This window comes from Hypanus sabinus, assembly GCF_030144855.1.
Source record: "Hypanus sabinus isolate sHypSab1 chromosome 31 unlocalized genomic scaffold, sHypSab1.hap1 SUPER_31_unloc_1, whole genome shotgun sequence".
Lineage (NCBI taxonomy): Eukaryota > Metazoa > Chordata > Chondrichthyes > Myliobatiformes > Dasyatidae > Hypanus > Hypanus sabinus.
This window is the reverse complement of record NW_026778953.1, coordinates 205,242-222,500: the sequence shown is the minus strand read 5'-3', so window position 1 is coordinate 222,500 and position 17,259 is coordinate 205,242. Positions and strand designations below refer to the sequence as shown.

The 17,259-nt window shown below is 56.0% G+C and overlaps 1 protein-coding gene across 1 annotated transcript in view; it reads right to left on the bottom strand.

Annotated features, from left to right (window-relative positions):
* Positions 1 to 10,400, bottom strand: part of LOC132385546 (cathepsin F-like) — a 26,536-nt gene extending 16,136 nt beyond the window's left edge. Inside the window, exons 1-6 of the mRNA XM_059957699.1 lie at positions 10,373 to 10,400; positions 9,627 to 9,767; positions 3,993 to 4,059; positions 3,495 to 3,608; positions 2,358 to 2,521; positions 1,058 to 1,154 (exon numbers count right to left, since the gene is read on the bottom strand). Of these exons, the coding sequence (XP_059813682.1) occupies positions 1,058 to 1,154; positions 2,358 to 2,521; positions 3,495 to 3,608; positions 3,993 to 4,059; positions 9,627 to 9,728 (544 nt within the window). The 5' untranslated portion in view covers positions 9,729 to 9,767; positions 10,373 to 10,400. The remainder of the gene's footprint in view (positions 1 to 1,057; positions 1,155 to 2,357; positions 2,522 to 3,494; positions 3,609 to 3,992; positions 4,060 to 9,626; positions 9,768 to 10,372) is intronic.
* Positions 10,401 to 17,259: the final 6,859 nt, after the last annotated feature.

Below are 17,259 nucleotides of genomic sequence, written 5' to 3'. Positions count from 1 at the left end.
GTGTGTGTGTGTGTGGGAGGGGTTGTATGTGAGTGTGAGTGTGGGGGTGAGTGTGTGGGGGGGTGGGTGTGTGTGTGTGTGTGAGGGTGCGGTGAGTGTTTGAGTGTGGGGGGGTGTATGTGAGTGTGAGGGCGGGGTGAGTGTGTGTGTGTGTGTGGGGGGGGTGTATGTGAGTGTGAGATTGTGTGGGCTGAGTGTGTGGGGGGTGGGTGTGTGTGTGTGGGGGGGGTTGGGTGTGTGGGATGTGTGTGTGTGTGTGTGTGTGTGTGTGTGTGTGTGTGTGTGGTGAGTGTGTGTGTGAGGGTGTGTGTGTGTGGGGTGAGTGTGTGTGTGGGGGGTGAGTGTGCGTGTGCGTGTCGGGGGGGTGAGTGTGTGTGTGAGTGTGTGTGTGTGGGGGGGTGAGTGTGTGTGTGGGGTGAGTGTGTGTGTGGGTGTGTGTGTGGGGTGAGTGTGTGTGTGTGTGGGGTGAGTGTGTGTGTGAGGGTGTGTGTGTGGGGTGAGTGTGTGTGTGTGTGTGCGTGTCGGGGGGTGAGTGTGTGTGTGTCGGGGGGTGAGTGTGTGTGTGTGTGGGGGTGAGAGTGTGTGTGTGGGGGGGTGAGTGTGTTTGTGTGTGGGTGGGGGGGTGAGTGTGTGTGTGTGGGGGGTGAGTGTGTGTGTGGGTGTGTGTGTGTGTGGGGTGAGTGTGTGTGTGGGGTGAGTGTGTGTGTGTGTGGGGGGGTGAGTGTGTGTGTGTGGGGGGTGAGTGTGCGTGTGTGTGGGGGGTGAGTGTGTGTGTGTGTGGGGGGGTGAGTGTGTGTGTGTGTGGGGGGGGTGAGTGTGTGTGTGTGTGTGTGTGGGGTGGGTGAGTGTGTGTGTGTGGTGAGGGGTGAGTGTGTGTGGGGTGGGGGGTGAGTGTGTGTGTGTGGGGGGGTGAGTGTGTGTGTGTGTGTGGGGGGGGGTGAGTGTGTGTGTGTGTGTGTGGGGGGGGGTGAGTTTGTGTGTGTGTGTGGTTGGGGTTAGGCGGAATCACGCTCCGGAGCGCCAGCGGGTGGGGGAGAGGTGCTATCCGCGGGATTACCTTGCTCTGAGAGGACTTTCAGCACTTTCGTCTTGATGTACCACTGCGACTCGATATTGGCGACGCACCCGAAAGCCCAAGACGCAGAGCACCTCCCCTGCGGGGGGAGATGGCAACATGCATATGTTTTGTCTGTTCCCGTCACCGCAATCTGTCAGCCTCAGCACCCTCCACCCACTCCGGAAGTTCACCCGACCTTCCCTGTTCCATTCCGGATCCTGTCTGTGCACACCGTGACGGCTACTCTCTATTCTGCGCAGTTATTCTCGTACCTTGTTCCACGTCAACACACCGAGAGCCTCAGACGTACGAGTGGAATTAACCCATTCGGCCCACTGACCTGCTCCGCCCTTCCTCAATGGCTGATTTGTTGTCCCTCTCATCCCCATTCTCCTGCCCTCTCACGTAACCCTTGACAGTCTGACTAACCTGCCGACGTCTGCTTCAGCTACTTGTCCGCGACAGCTGTCTGTGTCAACAAATTCCACAGATTCGCCAGCTCTGGTAAAAGAAATTCCTCCTCATCCCTGTTCTAAATATACACCCCTCCATTCAGAGGCTACGCCCTCAAGCCCCAGACTCCCTCGCTATAGGAAGCATCCTCTCCACATCTACTCTATCTGTGTCCTCTGGTCCTAGTCTCCCCCACTATAGGAAACATCCTCTCCACATCCACCCTATCTGTGTCCTCTGGTCCTAGACTCCCCCACTATAGGAAACATCCTCTCCACATCCACTCTATCTGTGTCCTCTGGTCCTAGACTCCCCCGCTATAGGAAACATCCTCTCCACATCCACTCTATCTGTGTCCTCTGGTCCTAGACTCCCCCGCTATAGGAAACATCCTCTCCACATCCACTCTATCTGTGTCCTCTGGTCCTAGACTCCCACACTATAGGAAACATCCTCTCCACATCCACTCTATCTTTGTCCTCTGGTCCTAGACTCCCACACTATAGGAAACATCCTCTCCACATCCACTCTATCTGTGTCCTCTGGTCCTAGACTCCCCCACTACAGGAAACATCCTCTCCACATCCACTCTATCTGTGTCCTCTGGTCCTAGACTCACCCACTATAGGAAACATCCTCTCCACATCCACTCTATCTGTGTCCTCTGGTCCTAGACTCCCCCACTATAGGAAACATCCTCTCCACATCCTCTCTATCTGTGTCCTCTGGTCCTAGACACCCACTACAGGAAACATCCTTTCCACATCCACTGTATCTGTGTCCTCTGGTCCTAGACTCACCGACTGCAGGAAACTCTGAAAGTCCTGAATCAGAAGTTGGGACGTACCTGGTTTTTGACCTGAGTTACTGCTCTCTGTTGACGCCAGTCGCATCGGCGTCTTATCCGACATTTTGGCGGGGGTTCGGCCACAGGTATCTGAGCCATCTCTTCCATCCAGGACGAGTCGTTCATCATTGCCGGGTTGAGGTAGAACTGATTGAATTCTTCGTCTGCGGAACGGGGAAGGAAGTGTTGCATTTTAGAATTATTGACCGTTTCTGCCCAGGCGTGGGCAGCTCTTCTGGAGCAGTAGCGGCGTGGGCTCGAAGTTCACGGCTGGTGGGCCTGGGAATGCCGAGCTTGTGATGTACTGCACTGGAGCCCGTGTTTCAGCCCTCTTTGTGTCAACTCTGATGCCAAGTTCAACTCTCTTTATCTGCCTGCACGGGATCCACATCTCTATTCTGTGCAGGTCTAAATGCCGCTGACATACCGATTTGGTACCGGCTTCCCGCTGCTCCTGCAAGCCCATTCCGGACACCCACCACTCTCTGTGTAAAATATCTGCCCTCACATTTCCCCTAAACTTTACCCTTCACCCCTTCTCAAAGATGATCCCGTCTGGGTAACCTGGTGTTAAAGATGCTCCCTCTTCTATTTGACCCGTGTAGCCGTGGAACAGGACCACCAGTCACTACCCGCACTGTACTTCGTAACTTCATGAACTGCGGCCAGAGAAAACAACCCAAGTTTGGGCAACTTCTCCTGACATGTAATACTGTTCATGGAGACAGCACCCTGCTGCACTCCGCTACATCCTCTCGGATGGACACGGCACAGTCCGGAATCACAGCTTGTCACACAGCGTCTGTGGGGACGGGAACATGGAAGAGTGCTACCAAACAGAGTTCCTTTGTTCCGCAGTGGCGCAGAGGGTTGAGACACTGCCTCAGTGATCCAGAGTTCCGGGTTCGATCCTGGTCTCCGGTGATGTGAGCGTGAGTGTATGTGAGAGATCCGCGTGTGTGAGTGAGAGAGTGTGTGAACCACTGTAATGAACCAACCGGCTCAACGGGCTGAAGGGCAGGTCCGAATTCGCACAGGCCATTTGGCAGAGAGAGCAGGTGCTGTGATGTGCGAATGTGGACCAGACTCTCCCACAGCGGCACTGGGGTGAGGAAGGAGGGGGGAGGGGGTTTGTACCTGTCATGTCACTGAATTTGGTGACTCCATGCTCGGCCGTTCCTTTGTCGTCCTCCTCAAATATCTGCGCTTTCTTCATGTTCTCCACAAAGATTTGGAAACGGCGATTCTCTTCTGCCGAGAGAGGGAGAGAGAGGGAGTGTGTAAGGAGACGGAAAAGAGAGAGAGAGAGGGGAGAGAGAGAAGAGGGAGGATGACTGTGTGACAGGGGAAGAGATGAGCTGAGAGATGGAAAGTGTGTGTGTGGGAAGAAAGAGAAAGTGAGAGGGGAGAGAATGAGTGTGGGAGGAAGAGGAGGAGAGGGTGAATGTGTAAGAGAGAGCAGGACAGAGAAAGAGGGAGTGGGGGAGAGTTCATCTCCTGACAGGGGTGTAGAAGGGGGTATTGGTGCCCAGTAGAACCTTCCGTTCCTCCACCCCTCTCTCCCTCCCCACTCCCATTGCCCGATCCCCTTCTCCCCATCCTTTCCCCGGACAGAACGAGCCGGGCTCCCCTCACCTTCCTCTCCGGTATAACTCTTGTTGTAAGCCACTTTGAACTCCTCGAAATCGGATCGCATTTGGAACTGGGGACGGAAGAAGTTCCGTTAGTCGGGAATCTGCTTCCCTTAATCCGAATCGGTGAGAACCGCTGGGAAGGGCATCCCAGCCCTGACCAGTGAATCCCACCATCAACCACACCCCCACTCCCCCACTGTGGACAAGGAGATATCTGGACACCCCCACCTTCCGCGTCCCTGAGTGACCCGTCTCCCTCTATCTTTATCTGACGGTGGCCATTCGGGCATTCGAGTCGATACCGGCTCTCAGTGCGACCCTATGGAAATGGGGGATGGGGAAAGTGCGGTGAAGGGAATGGGGATAGTGAAAGTGCGGTGGAGGGGAATGAGGATAGTGAAAGTGCGGTGGACGGGAATGGGGGATGGGGAAAGTGTGATGGAGGGGAATGGGGATAGTGAAAGTGCGGTGGAGGGGAATGGGGATAGTGAAAGTGCGGTGGACGGGAATGGGGATAGTGAAAGTGCGGTCGACGGGAATGGGGATAGTGAAAGTGCGGTCGACGGGAATGGGGATAGTGAAAGTGCAGTGGAGGGGAATGGGGATAGTGAAAGTGCGGTGGAGGGGAATGGGGATAGTGAAAGTGCGGTGGAGGGGAATGGGGATAGTGAAAGTGCGGTCGACGGGAATGGGGATAGTGAAAGTGTGGTGGAGGGGAATGGGGTTAGTGAAAGTGCGGTGGAGGGGAATGGGGTTAGTGAAAGTGTGGTGGAAGAGAATGGGGATGGGGAAAGTGTGGTGGAGGGGAATGGGGATAGTGAAAGTGCGGTGGAGGGGAATGGGGATAGTGAAAGTGCGGTCGACGGGAATGGGGATAGTGAAAGTGCAGTGGACGGGAATGGGGATAGTGAAAGTGCGGTGGAGGTGAATAGAGATAGTGAAAGTGCGGTGGACGGGAATGGGGATAGTGAAAGTGCGGTGGACGGGAATGGGGATAGTGAAAGTGCGGTCGACGGGAATGGGGATAGTGAAAGTGCGGTGGAGGGGAATGGGGTTAGTGAAAGTGTGGTGGAGGGGAATGGGGATAGTGAAAGTGCGGTGGAGGGGAATGGGGATAGTGAAAGTGCGGTGGAGGGGAATGGGGATAGTGAAAGTGCGGTGGAGGGGAATGGGGTTAGTGAAAGTGCAGCGGAGGGGAATGGGGATAGTGAAAGTGCGGTGGAGGGGAATGGGGTTAGTGAAAGTGCGGTCGACGGGAATGGGGATAGTGAAAGTGCGGTGGAGGGGAATGGGGATAGTGAAAGTGCGGTGGACGGGAATGGGGGATGGGGAAAGTGCGGTGGAGGGTAATGGGGAGTGTGAAAGTGCGGTGGACGGGAATGGGGGATGGGGAAAGTGCGGTGGAGGGTAATGGGGTTAGTGAAAGTGCGGTGGAGGGGAATGGGGATAGTGAAAGTGCGGTGGACGGGAATGGGGATAGTGAAAGTGCGGTCGACGGGAATGGGGATAGTGAAAGTGCGGTCGACGGGAATGGGGATAGTGAAAGTGCGGTGGACGGGAATGGGGATAGTGAAAGTGCGGTGGACGGGAATGGGGATAGTGAAAGTGCGGTGGACGGGAATGGGGATAGTGAAAGTGCGGTGGAGGGGAATGGGGTTAGTGAAAGGGCGGTGGAGCGGAATGTGGTTAGTGAAAGTGTGGTGGGGGGGGAAATGGGGGAGAGTGAAAGTGCGGTGGAAGGAAATGTGGAGAGTGAAAGTGCGGTGGAAGGGAATGGGGAGAGTGAAAGTGCGGTGGACGGGAATGGGGTTAGTGAAAGTGCGGTGGACGGGAATGGGGATAGTGAAAGTGCGGTGGAGGGGAATGGGGATAGTGAAAGTGCAGTGGAGGGGAATGGGGTTAGTGAAAGTGCGGTGGAGGGGAATGGGGATAGTGAAAGTGTGGTGGAGGGGAATGGGGATAGTGAAAGTGCGGTGGAGGGGAATGGGGATAGTGAAAGTGCGGTGGAGGGGAATGGGGATAGTGAAAGTGTGGAGGAGGGGAATGGGGATAGTGAAAGTGCGGTCGACGGGAATGGGGATAGTGAAAGTGCGGTGGAGGGGAATGGGGATAGTGAAAGTGCGGTGGAGGGGAATGGGGTTAGTGAAAGTGCAGTGGAGGGGAATGGGGTTAGTGAAAGTGCGGTGGACGGGAATGGGGATAGTGAAAGTGCAGTGGAGGGGAATGGGGTTAGTGAAAGTGCGGTGGACGGGATTGGGGTTAGTGAAAGTGCGGTGGAGGGGAATGGGGATAGTGAAAGTGTGGTGGAGGGGAATGGGGATAGTGAAAGTGCGTTGGAGGGGAATGGGGTTAGTGGAAGTGTGGTGGAGGGGAATGGGGATAGTGAAAGTGTGGTGGACGGGAATGGGGATAGTGAAAGTGCGGTGGAGGGGAATGGGGATAGTGAAAGTGCAGTGGACGGGAATGGGGATAGTGAAAGTGCAGTGGAGGGGAATGGGGATAGTGAAAGTGCGGTGGACGGGAATGGGGATAGTGAAAGTGCGGTGGAGGGGAATGGGGATAGTGAAAGTGCGGTGGAGGGGAATGGGGATAGTGAAAGTGCGGTGGAGGGGAATGGGGTTAGTGAAAGGGCGGTGGAGGGGAATGTGGTTAGTGAAAGTGTGGTGGGGGGGAAATGGGGGAGAGTGAAAGTGCGGTGGAAGGAAATGTGGAGAGAGAAAGTGCGGTGGAAGGGAATGGGGAGAGTGAAAGTGCGGTGGACGGGAATGGGGATAGTGAAAGTGCGGTGGAGGGGAATGGGGATAGTGAAAGTGCGGTGGAGGGGAATGGGGATAGTGAAAGTGCGGTGGAGGGGAATGGGGATAGTGAAAGTGCGGTGGAGGGGAATGGGGTTAGTGAAAGTGCGGTGGAGGGGAATGGGGATAGTGAAAGTGCGGTGGACGGGAATGGGGACAGTGAAAGTGCGGTGGACGGGAATGGGGATAGTGAAAGTGCGGTGGACGGGAATGGGGATAGTGAAAGTGCGGTGGACGGGAATGGGGATAGTGAAAGTGCAGTGGAGGGGAATGGGGATAGTGAAAGTGCGGTGGAGGGGAATGGGGTTAGTGAAAGTGCGGTGGAGGGGAATGGGGATAGTGAAAGTGCGGTGGAGGGGAATGGGGTTAGTGAAAGTGCGGTGGAGGGGAATGGGGATAGTGAAAGTGCGGTGGAGGGGAATGGGGTTAGTGAAAGTGCGGTGGAGGGGAATGGGGATAGTGAAAGTGCGGTCGACGGGAATGGGGATAGTGAAAGTGTGGTGGAGGGGAATGGGGTTAGTGAAAGTGCGGTGGAGGGGAATGGGGTTAGTGAAAGTGCGGTGGAGGGGAATGGGGATAGTGAAAGTGTGGTGGAGGGGAATGGGGTTAGTGAAAGTGCGGTGGAGGGGAATGGGGTTAGTGAAAGTGCGGTGGAGGGGAATGGGGATAGTGAAAGTGCGGTCGACGGGAATGGGGATAGTGAAAGTGCGGTGGAGGGGAATGGGGTTAGTGAAAGTGCGGTGGACGGGAATGGGGATAGTGAAAGTGCAGTGGAGGGGAATGGGGATAGTGAAAGTGCGGTGGACGGGATTGGGGTTAGTGAAAGTGCGGTGGAGGGGAATGGGGATAGTGAAAGTGTGGTGGAGGGGAATGGGGATACTGAAAGTGCGTTGGAGGGGAATGGGGTTAGTGGAAGTGTGGTGGAGGGGAATGGGGATAGTGAAAGTGTGGTGGACGGGAATGGGGATAGTGAAAGTGCGGTGGACGGGAATGGGGATAGTGAAAGTGCGGTGGAGGGGAATGGGGATAGTGAAAGTGCGGTGGAGGGGAATGGGGTTACTGAAAGTGCGGTGGAGGGGAATGGGGTTAGTGAAAGTGCGGTGGAGGGGAATGGGGATAGTGAAAGTGCGGTGGACGGGAATGGGGATAGTGAAAGTGCGGTGGAGGGGAATGGGGATAGTGAAAGTGCAGTGGACGGGAATGGGGATAGTGAAATTGCAGTGGAGGGGAATGGGGATAGTGAAAGTGCGGTGGACGGGAATGGGGATAGTGAAAGTGCGGTGGAGGGGAATGGGGATAGTGAAAGTGCAGTGGACGGGAATGGGGATAGTGAAAGTGCAGTGGAGGGGAATGGGGATAGTGAAAGTGCGGTGGAGGGGAATGGGGATAGTGAAAGTGCGGTGGAGGGGAATGGGGATAGTGAAAGTGCGGTGGAGGGGAATGGGGTTAGTGAAAGGGCGGTGGAGCGGAATGTGGTTAGTGAAAGTGTGGTGGGGGGGAAATGGGGGAGAGTGAAAGTGCGGTGGAAGGAAATGTGGAGAGTGAAAGTGCGGTGGAAGGGAATGGGGAGAGTGAAAGTGCGGTGGACGGGAATGGGGATAGTGAAAGTGCGGTGGACGGGAATGGGGATAGTGAAAGTGCGGTGGAGGGGAATGGGGATAGTGAAAGTGCGGTGGACGGGAATGGGGATAGTGAAAGTGCGGTGGACGGGAATGGGGATAGTGAAAGTGCGGTGGAGGGGAATGGGGATAGTGAAAGTGCGGTGGAGGAGAATGGGGATAGTGAAAGTGCGGTGGAGGGGAATGGGGATAGTGAAAGTGCGGTGGAGGGGAATGGGGTTAGTGAAAGTGCGGTGGAGGGGAATGGGGATAGTGAAAGTGCGGTGGACGGGAATGGGGACAGTGAAAGTGCGGTGGAGGGGAATGGGGTTAGAGAAAGTGCGGTGGAGGGGAAGGGGAGTGTGTGGAGGTAGAAGTCGACGTGGTGGCAGAGGCAGTGGAGGGGGAATGAAACGGGAGAATGGGGGAGTGGAGAGGAATGGAGGGGAGGCAGTTTTGGAGGGAGGTGGAGTGAGGAGTGGTGGAGGGGTGTTGTGCGGGGGAGAGTATGGAGTTAGAAAAGGAGAGCGATGGGGATGGAGTGGGGAGCGCGAGGAGAGTACACAGCAGTGAGTGGAAGGGAAAAAGTGGGAGAGGAATGAAGGAGAGAGTGACGGAGTGTAGTGAGGGGGAGGGAAAGGGAAGTGAAGCGGTGGCGAGGGAGAGAGGCCGGATGGAGTGAGGTGGAGGAAGTGCAGGGCAGGGAATGGAGGGAGTGAGTGTGTGTGGAAGGTGGGGGATGAATGGTTGTGTTGTGTGAAGGGGGGGGGGAGACGGACGCAGAGTTTGAAACGGGATGAGAGGAACCGAGGGGAATGGGAGGTGCTGTTGGATGGGGTGACGAGAGTCTGCCAGAGGGGGGACACAGGTTTAGGTTGAGTGTTGAAAGGATGAAAAGGAATCTGAGGGGTAACTTCTACACACAAGGGGTGCTGAATCATGGGACGAGCTGCCGGGTGAGGTAAGTGTGAGCCGGATTATTCCCAGGACAGTCCATGGTCAGGAGGGACCGGGATGGGTCAGCACCGAACGCAAGGCAGGCAGCGTGGTCAGCAGCGACTGGTTGGGCCGAATGGCCTGTCCCTCCGAGACCCGCAGCGTTGAGACACTCCAGCACCAACGCTGTTCAGGAGCCGCTTCGGCTGCCTGGTGTCTCCAGTCGTAGGAGAGGGCGCCGCCGGGGTCCCGACGTCCCGCTCCGAAACGGCCGAGGGGACCTCAGGGTCAGGGCGTCTCACTCACCATCTCCTCGTCCTCCTCATCATCTGGCAGAACCGCGAGGGAGGAGCACCGCGACGGGACGAGCTGGGTCGCCACCAGGCAGGCGACGAGGAGCCGGAACATTCTGATACCCGCACTCTATACCGGACAACAGAACAGGATCTGGAGTCGGGGGTGAGAGTGAGAAAACAGTTTAGAACCAGTGGGTGGCTCGGAAAACTGCACAAGGGTCGCCCCCTTGCGTACCACCCCACCGCAGTGTGAAGCCTCCTGCTGACCGCTCCCCACAGCGCAGACCTCCCTGCCTCAGAATGAAACACCATCATCACTCCTCTGACCTCCTTCCCTCCCGTCCCCTCCCCCTCAAACCCTCCCCATGGTGCGGATACGCCCCTCACCAGCACTGCTCCCCCACCCTCACACAGTACAGAGATCGTCCCTCATCTGCCCCTCCCGCAGTGCGGTGTTCCCTTCTCCCTGACTCTCCGGGAGGGCAGATCTCCCTCAATCCCCACCTCCGGTGCAGAGATCCCTCCTCACCGGCGCCTCCCTCAGCACTGACACCAGGAGCGCCTCTCTGGACTGGGCTGGCGGAGCGGAGGGTGTTGTGGGTGGGGGAGAGGGGAGCCCTCAAAGTTCCCCCGGGACGGTGAATGACTGAGAGGGAGATGGACATCCTACGCCCCTCCCTTCAGACTGTCCCCGTTCCAGGAAGCCAGTCTCTGCAAGGATGGACACCGGCCAGTCCTGACAGCGTGCTCACTCACCACACTCGTTCGGACAACTCCAGCCGCTGTGGTGAACTGTCCACCATCTCTTATAGTCCCTGCCTGGCCCCTTCCCCCCCCCCCCCATCTGATCCTATCACCCCTCCGGCCAACGGACACCCCGCACTGATAAGGTCCTGAACGATGTTACAATCCCACTTCCCCCTTCCACCAACGGTCACCCGTCATCGCCCCACTTCCCCCGCCATCCCGAGCTGCTCAGGACGTTAGTGACCCCTCTCCTCGGCCCTCGCTACTGAATAAGGAGTCCATGTGGCTCTGCCCCAGGAGCCATGGAACTCGTTACCACTGTGCACTGTGCAGGCAAACTCACTGAGTGAACTTAGAGCGGAGGTCGATAAGTTCTTGTTTAGATTGGGCTTTAAAGGTTTCAGGGAGGAGACAGGAGATGTGGTTGAGAGGGATAATAAATCATCCATGGTGGGATAGAGGAGCAGTCTGGATGGACTGAATGGCCTAATTCAGCTCCTATGCCTTGTGGCCTTAAGGAAACATAACCAACCCGACCCTGAGCCAAACCAATTATAAATCGAGTCAAGTTTAATGCAGCGCCCACGAGCCCCTGTGTGCACGGTTGCCTTCAGGAATTAGGTACAGGAGCCTCAGGTCCCACACCACCAGGTTCAGGAACAGTTATTACCCCTCAACCATCAGGCTCCTGAACCAGAGGGGATAACCTCAACTCTGAACTGATTCCATCGGGAAGGAGGTACAGGAGCCTCAGGTCCCACACCACCAGGTTCAGGAACAGTTATTACCCCTCAACCATCAGGCTCCTGAACCAGTGAGGATAACCTCAACTCTGAACTGATTCCATCGGGAAGGAGGTACAGGAGCCTCAGGTCCCACACCACCAGGTTCAGGAACAGTTATTACCCCTCAAGCACCAGGCTCCTGAACCAGTGAGGATAACCTCAACTCTGAACTGATTCCATCGGGAAGGCGGTACAGGAGCCACAGGTCCCACACCACGAGGTTCAGGAACAGTTATTACCCCTCAAGCACCAGGCTCCTGAACCAGTGAGGATAACCTCAACTCTGAACTGATTCCATTGGGAAGAAGATACCGGAGCCTCAGGTCGAACACCACCAGGTTCAGGACAGTTATTACCCCTCAACCATCAGGCTCCTGAAACAGTGAGGATAACCTCAACTCTGAACTGATTCCATCGGGAAGGAGGTACAGGAGCCTCAGGTCCCACACCACCAGGTTCAGGAACAGTTATTACCCCTCAACCATCAGGCTCCTGAACCAGTGAGGGTAACCTCAACTCTGAACTGATTCCTTCAGGAAGGAGGTACAGGAGCCTCAGGTCCCACACCAGCAGGATCAGGAACAGTTATTACCCCTCAACCATCAGGCTCCTGAACCAGTGAGGATAACCTCAACTCTGAACTGATTCCATCGGGAAGGAGGTACAGTTGTCATTCGGGGGGCGTTGGGAGTGGACTAACGCAAGAGACAGACACAGAACTACCAGGAACAGGACTAGTCATAAGATGGAAGCAAGGGAAGTGAGGAAGAAAGGACGCTGGACATGACAAAGGCCCCGGATGGGAGAAGGAATCCAGGCCTGGGCTGGGAATTGACAAGGATAGCGGAACCAGGACATGGAACTGGGAACCAGGAGCCTGGGCTTGGACTTGACAAGGATAGCGGAACCAGGACATGGAACTGGGAACCTGGAGCCTGTGCTTGGACTTGACAAGGATAGCGGAACCAGGACATGGAACTGGGAACCAGGAGCCTGTGCTTGGACTTGACAAGGATAGCGGAACCAGGACATGGAACTGGGAACCAGGAGCCTGTGCTTGGACTTGACAAGGATAGCGGAACCAGGACATGGAACTGGGAACCAGGAGCCTGTGCTTGGACTTGACAAGGATAGCGGAACCAGGACATGGAACTGGGAACTAGGATCCTGGGCTTGGACTTGACAAGGATAGCGGAACCAGGACATGGAACTGGGAACTAGGAGCCTGGGCTTGGACTTGACAAGGATAGCGGAACCAGGACATGGAACTGGGAACCAGGAGCCTGGGCTTGGACTTGACAAGGATAGCGGAACCAGGACATGGAACTGGGAACTAGGAGCCTGGGCTTGGACTCCGAGCCAGAGACTGGACAAGGACCCAGAACCTGGGTCTTGACTCGGGCTCGGTCTCCAGAACCAGGCGAGGACAAGACGTGGCTACAGGGCGAGGAGAGGCACAGGACTGGATGTGAGACTCCTGGACGGGACAAGGGAACCCCAGCACCGGGCTGGGCAAGGTACCCTGGGCTGGGCAAGGCATGTCGACAAGACGAAAACACAGAGCCTGGGTCAAGGGAGAGCAGGATCGCAGAACACAGAGTCGAGAGAGAGACAGGAACATGGAACACCGAGCCGGGACACCTCCTTCGGTGCAGGACGCAGGGACGGGACTGATTACACTCACAGAGCTGGGACCCATCCTTGGGTATAGGGCGCAGGGCTAGGACACATTAAACAGAACACTGAACACGACGGGACAGTTCCCAATGCTAGATAGCAGCTAAACGGCCGGACCTACCCAGCGAAGACATGGACACAGACTGAGAGTTCCAAATAGAGAGAGGCTCCAAACACAGGCAGGGCAAGACAAGGCACCTGATACAGGCAAGGCAAGACAAAGGTACAAACAGAGGCAAGGCAAGACAAAGGTACAAACAGAGGTAAGGCAAGACAAAGGTCCAAACACAGGCAGGGCAAGACAAGGGTCCAAACACAGGCAAGGCAAGGCAAGGGTCCAAACACAGGCAGGGCAAGGCAAGGGTCCAAACACAGGCAGGGCAAGGCAAAGGTCCAAACACAGGCAAGGCAAGGCAAGGGTCCAAACACAGGCTGGGCAAGGCAAGGGTCCAAACACAGGCAGGGCAAGGCAAGGGTCCAAACACAGGCAAGGGAAGGCAAGGGTCCAAACACAGGCAGGGCAAGTCAAAGGTCCAAACACAGGCAGGGCAAGACAAGGGTCCAAACACAGGCAGGGCAAGGCAAGGGTCCAAACACAGGCAAGGCAAGACAAGGCTCCAAACACAGGCAAGGCAAGTCAAAGGTCCAAACACAGGCAGGGCAAGACAAGGGTCCAAACACAGGCAGGGCAAGGCAAGGGTCCAAACACAGGCAAGGCAAGACAAGGCTCCAAACACAGGCAGGGCAAGGCAAGGGTCCAAACACAGGCAGGGCAAGGCAAAGGTCCAAACACAGGCAAGGCAAGACAAGGCTCCAAACACAGTCTGGGCAAGGCAAGGGTCCAAACACAGGCAGGGCAAGGCAAGGGTCCAAACACAGGCAAGGGAAGGCAAGGGTCCAAACACAGGCAGCGCAAGTCAAAAGTCCAAACACAGGCAGGGCAAGGCAAGGGTCCAAACACAGGCAGGGCAAGGCAAGGGTCCAAACACAGGCAAGGCAAGACAAGGCTCCAAACACAGGCAAGGGAAGGCAAGGCTCCAAACACAGGCAAGGGAAGGCAAGGGTCCAAACACAGGCAGGGCAAGGCAAGGGTCCAAACACAGGCAAGGCAAGACAAGGCTCCAAACACAGGAAAGGGAAGGCAAGGGTCCAAACACAGGCAGGGCAAGGCAAGGGTCCAAACACAGGCAGGGCAAGGCAAGAGTCCAAACACAGGCAGGGCAAGGCAAGGGTCCAAACACAGGCAAGGCAAGACAAGGCTCCAAACACAGGCAAGGGAAGGCAAGGGTCCAAACACAGGCAGGGCAAGGCAAGGGTCCAAACACAGGCAAGGCAAGACAAGGGTCCAAACACAGGCAAGGCAACGCAAGGGTCCAAACACAGGCAAGGCAAGACAAGGGTCCAAACACAGGCAAGGCAAGACAAGGCTCCTGATACAGGCACGGCAAGGCAAGGCAAGGATCGAAACACAGGCAGGGCAAGACAAGAGTCCAAACACAGGCAAGGCAAGGCAAGTGACCAAACACAGGCAGGGCAAGGCAAGGGTCCAAACACAGGCAAGGCAACGCAAGGGTCCAAACACAGACAAGGCAAGGCAATGGTCCAAACACAGGCAAGGCAAGACAAGGCTCCTGATACAGGCACGGCAAGGCAAGGCAAGGATCGAAACACAGGCAGGTCAAGACAAGAGTCTAAACACAGGCAAGGCAAGGCAAGTGACCAAACACAGGCAGGGCAAGGCAAGGGTCCAAACACAGGCAATGCAACGCAAGGGTCCAAACACAGGCAAGGCAAGGCAAGCGTCCAAACACAGGCAGGGCAAGGCAAGGCTCCTGATACAGGCAAGGCAAGTCAAAGGTCCAAACACAGGCAGGGCAAGACAAGGCTCCTGATACAGCCAGGGCAAGACAAGAGTCCAAACACAGGCAAGGCAAGACAAAGAGTCCAAACACAGGCAAAGCAAGACAAAGGTCCAAACACAGGCAAGGGAAGACAAGGCTCCAAAAACAGGCAAGGGAAGGCAAGGGTCCAAACACAGGCAGGGCAAGGCAAGGGTCCAAACACAGGCAGGGGAAGGCAAGGGTCCAAACACAGGCAAGGCAACGCAAGGGTCCAAACACAGGCAATTCAAGGCAACGGTCCAAACACAGGCAGGGCAAGACAAGGCTCCTGATACAGGCAGGGCAAGGCAAGGGTCCAAACACAGGCAAGGCAAGTCAAGGGTCCAAACACAGGCAAGGCAAGGCAAGGCTCCTGATACAGGCAAGGCAAGACAAAGGTCCAAACACAGGCAGGGCAAGACAAGGCTCCTCATACAGGCAGGGCAGGACAAGTGTCCAAACACAGGCAAGGCAAGACAAAGGGTCCAAACACAGGCAAAGCAAGACAAAGGTCCAAACACAGGCAAGGCAAGGCAAGGGTCCAAACACAGGCAAGGCAAGGCAAGTGTCCAAACACAGGCAGGGCAAGACAAGGCTCCTGATACAGGCAGGGCAAGACAAGGGTCCAAACACAGGCAAAGCAAGACAAAGGTCCAAACACAGGCAAAGCAAGACAAAGGGTCCAAACACAGGCAAAGCAAGACAAAGGTCCAAACACAGGCAAGGCAAGGCAAGGGTCCAAACACAGGCAAGGCAAGACAAGGGTCCAAACACAGGCAAAGCAAGACAAAGGTCCAAACACAGGCAGGGCAAGGCAAGGGGCCAAACACAGGCAAGGCAAGAGAAAGGTCCAAACACAGCCAAGGCAAGACAAGGGACCAAACACAGGCAAGGCAAGACAAGGGTCCAAACACAGGCAAGTCAGGGCAAGGGTCCAAACACAGGCAAGGCAAGGCAAGCGTCCAAACACAGGCAAGGCAGGGCAAGGGTCCAAACACAGGCAAGGCAAGGCAAGCGTCCAAACACAGGCAAGGCAGGGCAAGGGTCCAAACACAGGCAAGGCAAGGCAAGGGTCCAAACACAGCCACGGCAAGGCGAGGGTCCAAACACAGGCAAGGCAAGGCAAGGGTCCAAACACAGGCAGGGCAAGGCAAGGGTCCAAACACAGGCAAGGCAGAGGAAGGGTCCAAACACATTCCAGGCAAGGCTCCAAACACAGGCAGGGCAAGGCAAGGCTCCTGATACAGGCAAGGCAAGACAAAGGTCCAAACACAGGCAGGGCAAGACAAGGCTCCTGATACAGGCACGGCAAGACAAGAGTCAAAACACAGGGAAGGAAAGACAAAGGGTCCAAAGACAGGCAAAGCAAGACAAAGGTCCAAACACAGGCATGGCAAGGCAAGTGCCCAAACACAGGCAAGGCAAGGCAAGGGTCCAAACACAGGCAGGGCAAGACAAGGCTCCTGATACAGGCAGGGCAAGGCAAGGGGCCAAACACAGGCAAGGCAAGAGAAAGGTCCAAACACAGCCAAGGCAAGACAAGGGACCAAACACAGGCAAGGCAAGACAAGGGTCCATACACAGGCAAGTCAGGGCAAGGGTCCAAACACAGGCAAGGCAAGGCAAGCGTCCAAACACAGGCAAGGCAGGGCAAGGGTCCAAACACAGGCAAGGCAAGGCAAGCGTCCAAACACAGGCAAGGCAGGGCAAGGGTCCAAACACAGGCAAGGCAAGGCAAGGGTCCAAACACAGCCACGGCAAGGCGAGGGTCCAAACACAGGCAAGGCAAGGCAAGGGTCCAAACACAGGCAGGGCAAGGCAAGGGTCCAAACACAGGCAAGGCAGAGGAAGGGTCCAAACACATTCCAGGCAAGGCTCCAAACACAGGCAGGGCAAGGCAAGGCTCCTGATACAGGCAAGGCAAGACAAAGGTCCAAACACAGGCAGGGCAAGACAAGGCTCCTGATACAGGCACGGCAAGACAAGAGTCAAAACACAGGGAAGGCAAGACAAAGGGTCCAAAGACAGGCAAAGCAAGACAAAGGTCCAAACACAGGCATGGCAAGGCAAGTGCCCAAACACAGGCAAGGCAAGGCAAGGGTCCAAACACAGGCAGGGCAAGACAAGGCTCCTGATACAGGCAGGGCAAGGCAAGGGTCCAAACACAGGCAAGGCAAGGCAAGGCTCCTGATACAGGCAAGGCAAGACAAAGGTCCAAACACAGTCAGGGCAAGACAAGGCTCCTGATACAGGCAGGGCAGGACAAGTGTCCAAACACAGGCAAGGCAAGACAAACACAGGCAAGGCAAGACAAGGGTCCAAACACAGCCAAGGCAACGCAAGGGTCCAAACACAGGCAAGGCAAGGGTCTAAACACAGGCAAGGCAAGACAAGGCTCCTGATACAGGCACGGCAAGGCAAGGGTCCAAACACAGGCAAGGCAAGGGTCCAAACACAGGCAAGGCAAGGCTAGGCAAGGATTGAAACACAGGCAGGGCAAGACAAGAGTCCAAACACAGGCAAGGCAAGGCAAGTGACCAAACACAGGCAGGGC